This window comes from Lepisosteus oculatus, chromosome 2, assembly GCF_040954835.1.
Source record: "Lepisosteus oculatus isolate fLepOcu1 chromosome 2, fLepOcu1.hap2, whole genome shotgun sequence".
Lineage (NCBI taxonomy): Eukaryota > Metazoa > Chordata > Actinopteri > Semionotiformes > Lepisosteidae > Lepisosteus > Lepisosteus oculatus.
The window spans coordinates 32,555,963-32,568,856 of NC_090697.1; the positions used below are offsets into that span (position 1 = coordinate 32,555,963).

Consider the following 12,894-nt stretch of genomic DNA (forward strand, 5'->3'; position numbering starts at 1 on the left):
TCTTACCAATTTATTATTTGGACAAACAACAATTGCAATGGATACACACATGAAATGCAATATGGTGTATTTAGATTTTCTGATTTTTTTTTATAAAGTTCCTAAAAAAAGCCTTATTTACAATTTGCATTTTACAGACATTCAGGGAAATTAGTGTTTGGATTGAGGATTGGTTATTAAATAGAAAACAGAGGGTAAAAATATGGGATGAATATTCAAACTGAGGAAATAGTGAATTACTGTACTATGGGGGTATGTACTTGGACCACTGCCCTTCTTAATTAATATTAATTTAAATCTTCTAGACGATGTAGAAAAGCAGTAAATTAGGCAAACAAAATAATAAATACTTCATAAACATAATATATACTTCATTGACACCTGAAGAAGGCTCCACGGCCGAAACGTTGTGTTCTCTTTCTTCTTTTTTTCAGCATGGAATAAACCTATTACTTGTTCCTTTGCAGCCTACGCATGCTGACGCAGCTACCCACCTGAACTACTACCGTATACTTCATAAATGTAGAGTTCAAAATCAAAGAATGTTATGTTTAAAATGTCTAATGCACCAATTAGGCCACACTTAGAAGAGTGTATACTATTTTAATCGCCATGTTATAGGAAATATATTGCTGCTCAGGAATCTGTCCACAGAAGACAAACCAAATATCTGCAGCCTTAAGGGTATATTCAACACTGACAGGCTGAAGAAACGGACCCTTTAGTCTTGAACAGTAAAGATTACAAGGGGGCCTGACATGGGCATGGGCATGAGCATGATTGTTCAGGTGGGTAGCTATGATGATATAATGATGAAGACCAGCAGACACACCGACCCCCCGGCACCCAGACTGGACATAAATGCACTATTTTCTCTCGAGCCCTGATACAGCCCTGCGAACACCAATATTTTGATGCTTTCTAGCGTACAGCAGAAAGATCATTTTAAATATTTGACAAAGTGATCAGGACAACAAATACAAAAAACCTACATTAATTTTCGGTTAGTACTCCAGTATATCTCGTATTGAAAACAGGAAGAAGTATTCCCGCAATTCTTAACGTATCGTTAATGTATACAAACTAATTAACATATAAATCGCACCACACAGAATACTATACTTTAACGTGCTACAGCTCACCACCTACAAACTCTTCATTCCAAACTATACACCCATGCCATGTGACTAGTGTGCGACCTTCCACGTAAGGCCCAGACTAATCAATTAAAGATACAACTAAATACGATAAAAATGGTATTTTAAATGAAAAATAAAATACAAAGAAAATATTCCGAGTGTTTCATTGTATACAGAAATAATTATTCATCCTATATTGTTTTTAAACGCGTTTTATCAACAGCGATGAAGACCTGACTCGTGATTGCCGAGAAGTCGATCTCTTTCAGGCCTCATTTGCGGGTTGTTCATTTGTATTTTTTGTAATATAGTAATCAATGGGAAATTGTGAGAAAAAATGACAGATTACGGAGAGGAGCAGCGGAACGAGTTGGAGGCATTGGAGTCCATATACCCGGATTCGTTTACAGGTATGTACTGTAATATTTTTAAACTAAGCATAGAGTTTGTAGAAATTTCAGAGAAAACGTGTAGTGTTTGCAGCTGCAGCAAGTTCTGTCAGGAATCTGTACTTGGGTTTCCTATTTTTTCTTATTTTCTAAGCTTTCGAAAAACGATATCTGCTACAAAATTAGATATGTCGTAATATATTAGGTGTTATTGTTCCAGTGCTGTTTGGTTTTTAATGAAGCGTTATGTTTGCAAGGCTAGCTGGGCAGTCGCATAAAGCAGCTTCAGTTTATGCAGCAAAATCAGTTATGCAGTGCGTGAATATACAATGCAATAGTTAAATGTAGACGCAAAACATTCGAGCATTTCCGATAATAACTCAGGCTTATACATTTCCACATTCTCTGTACAAACGTACGGGTTATCTTTTATATGTTAATAAAAGCTATCAAATCCATACATGCATAAGCCTTATTTGATACATATTCATATCTCGTATAATATACGTTGTTGTTGTTATTTAGTAATTTAATAGTATTGTAATGGTTAATTTGTATTGTTCTTTTTATGGCCAGTGCTTTCAGAAAACCCTTCAAGTTTTACTATTACTGTGACTTCTGACGCAGGCGAAAATGATGAAAGTAAGTACTGAATTTTTGTTGAAGCTCAAGTAGTTAGCTGAGTCAGCATGCGTAGACTGCAAAGGAACACTTAAAGGTTTATTCTGTGCTGAAAAGGGAGGAAAAAAACACAACGTTTCGGCTGTGAAGCCTTCTTCGGGTGTCACTTCGGGTCACCATTACTTGTTCCTGAATATTTGTTGTGTGTGTATCGATTGTATCATGCATATTCACAAAAACCAAAATATTTTATTATAAAATATTAAATATGCACATAAACACAAATCGATGTTTAAGTACAGTATATATGCATACTGTATATAAAGAAAGTTACAAACGAGAGGAGGACATTCAGCCCATCTAGTTCATTTGGTTGCTGAATTAAATTAACTTGCAGATCTCCAGAACCAGATCTAATTTAATATATTAGTCGTTTCCTTTTTATTTCCTATTCTCTTTGAAACACTTAGACTATCACAGCTCTTTTCCTTTCTGATATTTTATTTTTACCTGTACTTGCAGTACATTCAATTTTTTAACTAACATTTTTTTTGATTGTCTTAGATTTTCTTAAACCATTTGTGTCACTGCTTTCTTGGTTATATTTACTTACTCATGGGAGGAATCTATTTGGTGATTCAGGTAGATTATATTTACAGTGCTGCTGTTTTAATCAAATGCTGTTAGAAGCCTGATGGAAATCTTTATGGCACTGGATGTTCTGCCATCAGTCACTGACCAGTTATTTATGAAGTTTTCATAGATCTTGGTAGCTCAAAGCTAACAGAACTGGTTATACCGACTTTGCGGAGAAGCAAGAGAAAAAACTGTCAAAGGTAAACATGGCAGAACATGCAGGTGTCTATAACATCCACAGAATGTTATCTGTTCAGCCAGGGAGTTACTTCACACAGTGTCAGTCATTCAATTAGAAATAAAAACACTGCCCTCTGACCTTTAGAAGTGGGGTCATCATGGTTGTGTTTGTGGTGCACAGCTGTTTTCAGAAGGTATTATTTATTTATGAAAGGATAATGAATGTTTGCAAATATGGATATTTCACTTGTGATAAAGTGACTTTGTATAAATAACTAACTGTATCAGAATATATCATTATAACAGAAACTAACATTGCAAATTTAAACTAAAATTTGATTGTTATGCAAAATCCATGATCTTTTTTGATGTATGCTTACTGAAAATTCTTTCTTTTTTTCTAGCTGTTCAGACTACTTTGAAGTTTACGTATGTAGAGACGTATCCCGATGAACCTCCACTTTATGAAATTTTTTCACAGGATAACCTTGAAGACAGTGACATCACAGACATACTAACACTATTACAGCAACAGGTGAAGAGATGTCTCCCATTGTATTCCTGTGCATTTTCACTTGGCAACTGAAACACCCTTTTGTGCTTCACATCTGCCTGTAAGAACAGGTTGATGGTCTGTAAAGTGATTGCTGCAGTTCCTGACATATACATTATCTTACATGTTGCAAACTATCACACCAGTGTCCATTCTTGGGCCTGCATACGTTTTATTGTTTCATATTATTAGTAAAAAAAAACCAACAAAGTGGTGATTGATTTAAGGTATCTTTAGGTATCAAAACTGCTGCTATTACCCCAGTGCCAAAGAAGCCTAACATGGCTCTCGACAATCTTAACAACTTTTGCCCCATCTCCAACTTACCCTTTCTCTCTAAAATTCTAGAACGTGCTGTCACACTTCAGTTACATAACCACCTCATGACAAACAACCTTTTCGAACCCCTCCAATCTGGCTTCCGTCAACTTCACAGCACAGAAACCGCCCTAGTCAAAGTCACCAACGATCTCCTAATAGCTTCTGATTCTGGTTCTCTTTCCATACTCATCCTTCTTGATCTCAGTGCTGCCTTTGACACTGTTGACCATAACATCTTGCTTTCTCGTCTCGAGACTGTTTGGAGTCTCTGAAACTGCCCTCAAATGGTTTAAGTCTTACCTCACTGATCGCTGTCACTTTGTCTCTCTCAATGGGTACAGGTCTGAAATTGGTCTTGTCAAGTCTGGTGTCCCTCAGGGCTCAATACTGGGCCCCTTGCTCTTCAGCATTTACATGTTCCCACTTGGTCAGCTTTTAAGATCACATGGCCTCAGCTTTCATTTTTACGCTGACGATACTCAAATATACATCCATACCAAAACCGACACTGATGTGGCTGTCTCTATTCTATCTAATTGCATCTCTGACATAAAAATTTGGATGACTCAAAACTTCCTTCATCTTAACTGTGACAAGACTGAAGTCATGCTTATTGGTACCCCCCATCAACTTCGTAAAGCCAGTCCTGTAACCCTGTCTGTAGATGGCTCTGTACTTGAGCTCCAATCAAAATTGAAAAACCTTGGGGTTATATTCGATTCTGGCTTAACATTCGATCCACATGTACAGCATACTGTCAAAACATCTTTTTTTCACCTTAGAAATATTGCAAGACTCCGCCCTATGCTATCATTAACTGTGGCTGAAAAGCTGATCAACATATTTGTATTCTCTCGAATTGACTACTGCAATGCTCTGCTCCCTGGGGTATCTAAATCTACTCTGAACAAGCTGCAGTATGTCCAAAATTCAGCAGCCAGAATCCTGACCAGGTCTAGTGCAAGTGTTCACATTACTCCTATCCTGGAGTCCTTGCACTGGCTTCCGGTCAAATTCCGCGTAGACTTTAAAATCCTCATGCTCACCTACAAGGCTTTACATGGCTTGGCACCTCAATACCTGTCTGAACTTTTATCGCCCTACTCCCCACCTCGCAACCTCCGCTCTTCAAATTCTGCCCTCCTTACTGTCCCCCAAGCCCGTCTACATTGTATGGGCGACAGGGCCTTCTCCTGCTACGCCCCCAAGCTCTGGAACTCTTTGCCCAAGGATATCCGAGAGTCACCTTCTCTAAACTCCTTCAAATCCAGACTCAAAACCCTCCTTTTCAGAAAAGCCTTTACTTAACTGGTTCCATTCTTCACCCCTCTGCTCTTCTTAATACCATCTTCCACGGTCTCCTCTATTGTTATTGTTGTATTGTTGTAATTTTAATTGTGTCCTGTCTTGTGAAATTTTCTTATTTATTGTTGTAGTCTTCTTATTTATTGTTATTGTCATCCTGTAAAGCGCTTTGAGAAGCCACCTTTAAAGGCGCTATATAAAATAAAGTTTATTATTATTATATTATTATTATCTTTATATTGGGTTTGGCTGTCATGCTGTATTCATAAAATGACAACTATTTAACTCTGATTTGATCAAAATAACTAATTAATATTTAAGAATGGATCCAAACCCTCAGTTAATTGTGCCTTTATTTTTGTAGTTTCATCCAGACCCTTTCATAGTTTTCACTTTTGTTGCTTTAAAACGTGAAGTCATGACACTTTTCAATAGCAGTATATACATAACCTATTCCACACATTCAAAGCAAAAAACAAAACGAGAAGAAAATGGGTAATAAATGTGATAGAGAAATGGAAAAGTTTTTAAGTTTAAGTGTTTTATATTCAAACCCTTTGCTGTGGCAAACCTAAATTACGTAAAAGTGCACATAATTACCTTGATGTGCCATAAAATTATTTGAGTGGCCTCTGTTTGCATTAGTTATGGTTCACTTGTTTTCAGAATTAATACTTCTCCTTCTGTAAGGTCCTTCAGTTAGATGGTGAATTTATCCAAAGATTCAACTCTGAAGACCAAGGATCTTTCAGAACAACTCAGTAATAAAGTTGTATAAAGGCACAGATAAGGAAAAGGTGCCTTTTCAGAGATCCTTAATATCTCTTTGAGCATGATGAAGTCATAAGAAATGGGAGGCACTCACATATGGCTTAGATCAGGCTTTCCCTTCAAACTGAGCAGCTAGGCAAGGAGAAAACTGGCAAGGCGGACAAATGGAACTTGACATTTCTAAAGGCTGATAGGAACATAGATGGAGAAAAGTATTGGCGAATCTTGAAGAAAAAAACTGCTTCATATCTAAAATTGAAGAAAGGATCAGGTTTCAACAAACCAGTGACTAAAAGCAGAAGGCCAAAGCTACCCTTAAGTGGCTTAAGAATAAGAAAGTATTCTTAAATGGTTCAATCCGATTGATAATCTCTGGAAAGACTTGAAAACTTGCTATCCATATGTGATCACCAAGCACCTAGAGAGAGCTTGAGCAAATCTCAAGAAAATTGCCACGAAGAATGAGCAAAAGTGCCCCAACTGAACTTGGAGACGATCTGAATATGATTGCTGAATCGGTGACAGAATAGGATCATGTGATTGGTGTTCTAAATCGGCATATTCAATTTTTCAGTCAACATATTTCATTTGTTTCTGTTTTGCTTTTGCTGGTATTTACTGTAACTTACCCTTAAAAGTCTTCAGTTTGAGTATACAGATTGAATAAAATGTTAAATGTTAAAAACAGGACAGTATATTGGAATATGGATTCATAGAGCTTAGGTGGTGGATTTCAGTTTTAGAGAGATGAAAAAAGGTGTTAAGGTGTTGCAGCTAGAGGGTTTTATGTTTGTGGTCTGTGACATCTTGATTTTCATCTGTTTTTTACAGTATTGACAAATTTTTTGTCTATGAACATTTTTTTCTCTCATTGCCTACAGGCAGAAGAAAATCTTGGAATGGTGATGATATTCACATTAGTAACTGCAGTGCAGGAAAAACTAAATGAAATTGTTGACCAGATAAAAAAACGAAGAGAGGAAGAGAAGAGAAGGAAAGAGAAAGAGGCAGAGGAAGCGGAGAAGGTCTGTATAGGAAATCTTTGCACAAATTGTTCTGTCGCGAACTAAAGATGACACTGAGATGCATCTTTCACACGTTTTGTATTTTGGCTTTTCTGAAATTATGCAAATTATGTGTAGTGAAAATTCACTATGGTTTGTTTGATCTTTTAAGCACCATGCAAGATGGCTTTTGATGTGACTAGTTTGATTTCAATTAATAATAACTACTTTGAAATTGAAGCATTGGATCAATCATCATTTGCTTGCTTTTGCAGTTTTCTAAGCACAGTGGTCTGTGTTTTTATCTTTTTATACAGGTCCAGTTCCATGGCACGCCTGTCACAATTGAAAATTTCCTCTCTTGGAAAGCAAGGTTTGAGCTCGAGATGACAGAATTGAAAAGGAAAAAAATGAAAGAGGAGGAGCAATCTGGGAAGTGTAAACTTACTGGTAGGCACATTGCTCTCGTCTAATGATACATTCGCCAGGTTACAGTGATTACAGGTTATTGTTCTCACCCAAGAAAGAATTGCAGATCATCAGTTGTTAATCATCTTGGCTGAGTGAGCCTTGTTGTGGGAGGATGTTGTCTATTCCATGTACATTTCTGTGCAGAAATGAGCACCTGTCGGGGTGATCTGCCATTTTTAATCCCATGATGCCCACAGGGCCTATACAGAAGAACTAGCATTGATAGAATAGGTGCGGCCCACACTGGCAACATGTTAGCTTTCGGGCAACTGGCACGTCCCATGCCAAGTATACCAGGCCAGTCCTCATCGCATGGCTCTGGCTGCTCTCGGCCAGTTCTAGGCAGTACCTTCAGGAATCCCAGTCCCAGCTGGCTGGTGACGGAGCTACAATCAAAGTAAAGAGGTGCAGAATATTGAACCCTGATGATATGAAGAGTTATCTATGCATATGGAAAGCCTGTTGTGTTTTTCTTATCTTGATCATCCGGTTTTATTTAGGTGTATAATAAGAGTAATTGACCTGAACAGTCCATGGCAAAGCCTCCTCTATATGTTTACAAAATATGTCAATGAAGAACAGCAGTGTAATCATCACACTGGTGAGGTTTTTGCTATGGTGAAATCTCTTGAACACTGCAATGTATTGCAGTAACTGAGGCTAGTAATATAAATAACCAGAAAAGCATTTTTAAAAAAGTGTTCAATTAACCTGACCTTTTTTTTTTTCAGGTAAACAATTATTTGAAACAGACCACAATCTTGACACATCTGACATTAAATTTCTGGAGGAAGGTGGGTAGCTTAACAAATTGTTTTTTTAAATTTGATTATGAAAATATGAACATAGTTAATTCGAATATGCTATGCTAATATGCTAATTTGAAAATATTTAAATATTTGTCTTTTACAGCTGGAAATAATGTGGAAGTGGACGAGTCTTTATTCCAGGACATGGACGATCTAGAGCTCGATGAAGACGATCCAGATTTTGATCCGGCTGCATTTGGAAGTGATGAGGATTAACCGTGAACTCATACTCTGTAAGCCACAGTATCTGTGGTTCAGCATAATCCAGCATGATCGCATCCATTTTGGTTTAAACGTCAGTTGTTTATATTCTATTGGCTGTAATTAATAAACAAATTAAAATTTAAAAATGATGCAGCCTTACTTAATCCCTATCAAAGTGATGTCAAAAATGCACCTTTTAAAAATAAAACTTTTTAGAAACCAACCTAGTCTTCACCTAAACTGCTTTTTTCATTTGGGCTGAACGTATGAATTGGTGCACTTGCATATGAAATCAGCATAAAATGGATGAAAAATAATCTTTATAATAGACCTGTATTGAATGTTTTTTTTACTATACACAGTGATATTCAGTATTTAATGACTGCCAGCAGCCATATCACCCTGCAACTCACAACTGAAATGAATTGAATTGGCTTCATTACTCTGCTCTCCTCCCTACTGAGAGCTGATGTGTGGTGAGCGTTGTGGCGCACTATGGCTGCCGTCGCATCATCCAGGTGGGGCTGCACACTGCTGGTGGTGGAGGGGAGTCCCCATTACCTGTAAAGCACTTTAGTGGAGTGTCCAGAAAAGCGCTATATAAGTGTAAGCAATTATTATTATTATTATTATTATTATTATTATTATTATAACTGGCAGCCCACTGAATCTAAGCAGGTGTGAGCCTGGCCAATACCTGTATGGGAGACTCCTGGGAAAAACTAAGGTTGCTGCTGAAAGGGGTGTTAGTGGGGCCAGTAGAGTGGGGGTTCATCCTGCGGTCTGTGTGGGTCCTAATGCCCCAGTATAGTGACAGGGACACTACACTGTAAAATGGCGCTGCCCTTTGAATGAAATGTAAAAACCAAGGTCCTGACTCTCTGTTGTCATTAAAAATCCCAGGGCGTTTCTCGAAAAGAGTAGGGTTGTAACCCCAGAGTCCTGGCCAAATTTCCCACTGGCCTTTACCAGTCATGGCCTCCTAATAATTCCCGTCTATGAATTGGCTTCATCACTCTGCTCTCCCCAGTGAGAGCTGGTGTGTGGGGTGCGGACTGGAGCATTATGCTGCCGTTGCATCATCCAGGTGGGGCTGCACATTGGTGGTGGTGGAGGGGAGTTCCCATTACCTGTAAAGCACTTTGAGTGGAGTGTCCAGAAAAGTGCTATATAAGTGTAAACAATTATTATTATTATTATTATTATTATTAATACTACTAGAGGACCAGGTTCCACTAGTTTTCATAGGCAACATACTGTATAACTCTCATTGAGTAAAGACTTGCAGACAGTGGTAATAGAGGGACATTACTATTTAAATAGCTCATAAGGTATCTAAGATGGAATTAAAGCTATATGACAGAGTGTCACTCCACAACACAGAGTAAAAAACAGTGCTGCACAAAATTTCCTCTCCTGGGCACTTCTCACAATAAACAGGAGAGGGCAGCATTTAGTTTCTTTTTCCCCAAAATGTCACATAAACATCAGCAGGGATTAAAAAAAGATCTTTAAAAGTTACGGTAATTGTTTATGCACAAGGCATATGAAATACTACTTTCTGAAAAATATTAACTTGAGTTTTTTACTTCTGTTTGTAGATCTTTAGTAAAATATTTATAGTAGTAACACATGTTGCTTGCAGGTTATGGCTATAATACCTAGCTAATGAAGTTTCTAGGATTTCAACTCAATTCTAATAGCTTACTTCCTGAAAAGACAAATATGTATTCTTTGAATTCACTCAGGATATGAATACAATGTAAGAAAAGACAAAATGAAGGAATGAAATAAAATGGGATAAGATAAATGTGGAATCAGTGGAGAATGAGTGGCAACGGTTTAAACAGTGAGTAAACAGTAAATCTCAATTCCCAAATAGTAATTCAGTAAATGAAAAGCTACAAAACAGTATCCCAAACAGTCCAACAAATCAATTTACGGAAAAGAAAGCTCTTTATCAAATGATTCGAAACCAGCAGGATCCAGCTTAAGAAAATGAATTGCAAGAACAGGCTAAAAGGCCAAGAGGGAGATGGGAAGGAATGTTGCAATGAAGGCTAAATAATAAAAACATATATAATAAACAACAAAATCTCAGTACCACACCACCAAAAAAAAACACTAGACAGTGAAAACCAAATCGGTGATGCAGTTAATGAGTATTCCACACACGTCGTCATTCCAGAAGAACATACCTCAGGCAGGGGAGGGACAAAGTTATTAAATAAGATAAGATCACTTTATGAATTTCTTGTATTAGTAATTTGCCTTTTCACATACCCCGGCTTGCTCTCCATGAGACACACAGACACAGAGAGAAGCTTGGGGTCAGAGCGCAGGGTCAGCCATTTATACAGCTGCAAGATAGCAAGATAAATCCCCAGAACCTCAGGGTATATCACATATTGTACACACGGTAAGGAGGTGTTAACATGATAAAGTTTCTCATAAATGACTGATTTACTATTTGCGTGTGGTAGGCATTCAGAGAAATGAGTGGATTAAGGATTGGTAATTAAATAAAAAACAAGGTAAATATGAGGGGTGAATATTCAAACTGCGGTGCCATAATTAGTGGAGTAACACTGGGGTTTGTACTAGAATTACTGTTATTAATTAATATAGATGATTTAGACACTGGTATAGTAAGTAAACCAGTTGTATTTTTCAGATATTACCCAAATTAAGACAATGATTACACAAAGCTTCTTATTAAAGTTCTTAAATTATAGTCAGTCTGTATTTGGGGAAGTATTAAAATTGCACACATGTTTGATAAATAGGAAGCAGAGTACAGATAAGGGGAGAATGCTAAATTTTGGGGTGCTGTAATTTGTGGATATCCACAGGGATCTGTACTGGGTGTGTACAAGAACCACTGCTTTTCCTAATTTATCAATGATCTAGATTCTTGTTTAGTTATTAAACTAGTAATGTTTGCAAATAATACCAGAATAGGAGGATTAGTAAAAACACCGTAGAAGCAGTAAATGGAATTCTTCTTCTTTTTCACAGCCTTAGTCCCAGACTGTCCTGGGGTCAGCTGCTTTGGTTCCTCTTCTCCACTTGTCTCTGTCGAGCACATCTTCCTCACTCACTTCACATACCTCTATATCTTTTCTCACACAATCTATCCATCTCTTTCTAGGCCTGCCTCTTCCTCTGTTACCTTCCACCTCAAATTCCATTACCCTCTTTGTTACTTCCTCAACATCCCTCCTCATGATATGTCCATACCACCGTAACCTCGCTTCTCGCATCTTCGCAACCACATCCACCACCCTACATCGTCTACGGATTTCTTCATTTCTGATCTTATCCTTCATTGAAATCTGCAGAATCCATCTCAACATCCTCATTTCAGTTCTTCTCATCAAGTTCTCTTCCCTCTTTCCAACTGCCAAGCATTCAGCTCCATATAGTAGTACAGGTCTAATCACAGTCTTGTACATTTTGCACTTTAACTTTCTAGGAATTTTCCTGTCACAGATTATTCCAGTTATTTCTCTCCACTTGTTCCATCCAGCTTTCACTCTTTGTTTTACTACCTCCAGTGTTTCTCCTCCCTTTACCAGTTTTGATCCAAGGTATTTCAAGCCATCAACTTGTTTCAGTTTTCCTCCATTTGTCTCCTCAACATTGGTCATAGTATCTCCTCTTCTCTCCATTACCATTATTTCAGATTTTTCTGCATTCATTTTCAGTCCACCCTTTTCCAGACTCCTCTGCCATTTGAACACTTTCTCCTGTAGTTCTACTTCTGAATCTGCCATCAGTGCCACATCATCAGCAAAGATGAGTTCCCAAGGCACTTCTGTTCTTACCTCCTCTGTCAGTGTGTCAATAATGTTTATGAAACGGAAAGGACTTAGTGCTGATCCTTGGTGTACTCCAACTGTGATTTCAAACTCTTTTGTCTCTCCCCGTTGTGTTATCATCTTCGTAGTTGCATCTCTATAGGTTGCTTGAACTAACTTCACCATGCTTTCTGGTACTCCTTTCTTCCTCAAGCACCAATACACCACCTCTCTGGGCACACGGTCATATGCCTTCTCCAAGTCCAGAAAGGCCACATACAGCTTTTTCCCTTTCTCTAGTGTCTTCTCCTGTAACTGTCTCATCACAAAAATGGCATCTGTTGTGCTTTTCCCCGCTGAGAATCCAAATTGTGAGTTGTGGATCCTGACTATCTTCCTGAGTCTCTTGTCCAGAATTTTTTCCAGGATTTTCAATCCATGTTCCAGAAGTTTTATTCCTCTATAGTTTTTACACTCCATTGGGTCTCCTTTCTCCTTGTAGATGGTAACCACACTGCTTTTTGTCCATTCTTCTGGAATTCTCTCTTCCATGGTTGCAAAGTAAATGGAATTGAAACTGTTTAATTAAAATTCATGACTGGGAAAACACCTGTTAGATTATGTTTAAAGCAGACATTAAAACATTGTGGAGAATATTACATGCAGGTAGGAAAAACAAATGATAAAATGG

At 37.8% G+C, this 12,894-nt stretch overlaps 1 protein-coding gene across 1 annotated transcript; it reads left to right on the forward strand.

The window, feature by feature from the left end:
* The first annotated feature begins 1,390 nt into the window (after positions 1 to 1,390).
* Positions 1,391 to 8,626, forward strand: rwdd1 (RWD domain containing 1). The gene is made up of 7 exons (XM_006626281.3): positions 1,391 to 1,549; positions 2,105 to 2,170; positions 3,370 to 3,500; positions 6,797 to 6,940; positions 7,237 to 7,369; positions 8,122 to 8,184; positions 8,303 to 8,626. The coding sequence occupies exons 1-7, from the start codon at positions 1,477 to 1,479 to the stop codon at positions 8,413 to 8,415; spliced, it is 723 nt and encodes a 240-aa protein (XP_006626344.1). The 5' UTR covers positions 1,391 to 1,476; the 3' UTR covers positions 8,416 to 8,626.
* The last annotated feature ends 4,268 nt before the right edge of the window (positions 8,627 to 12,894 follow it).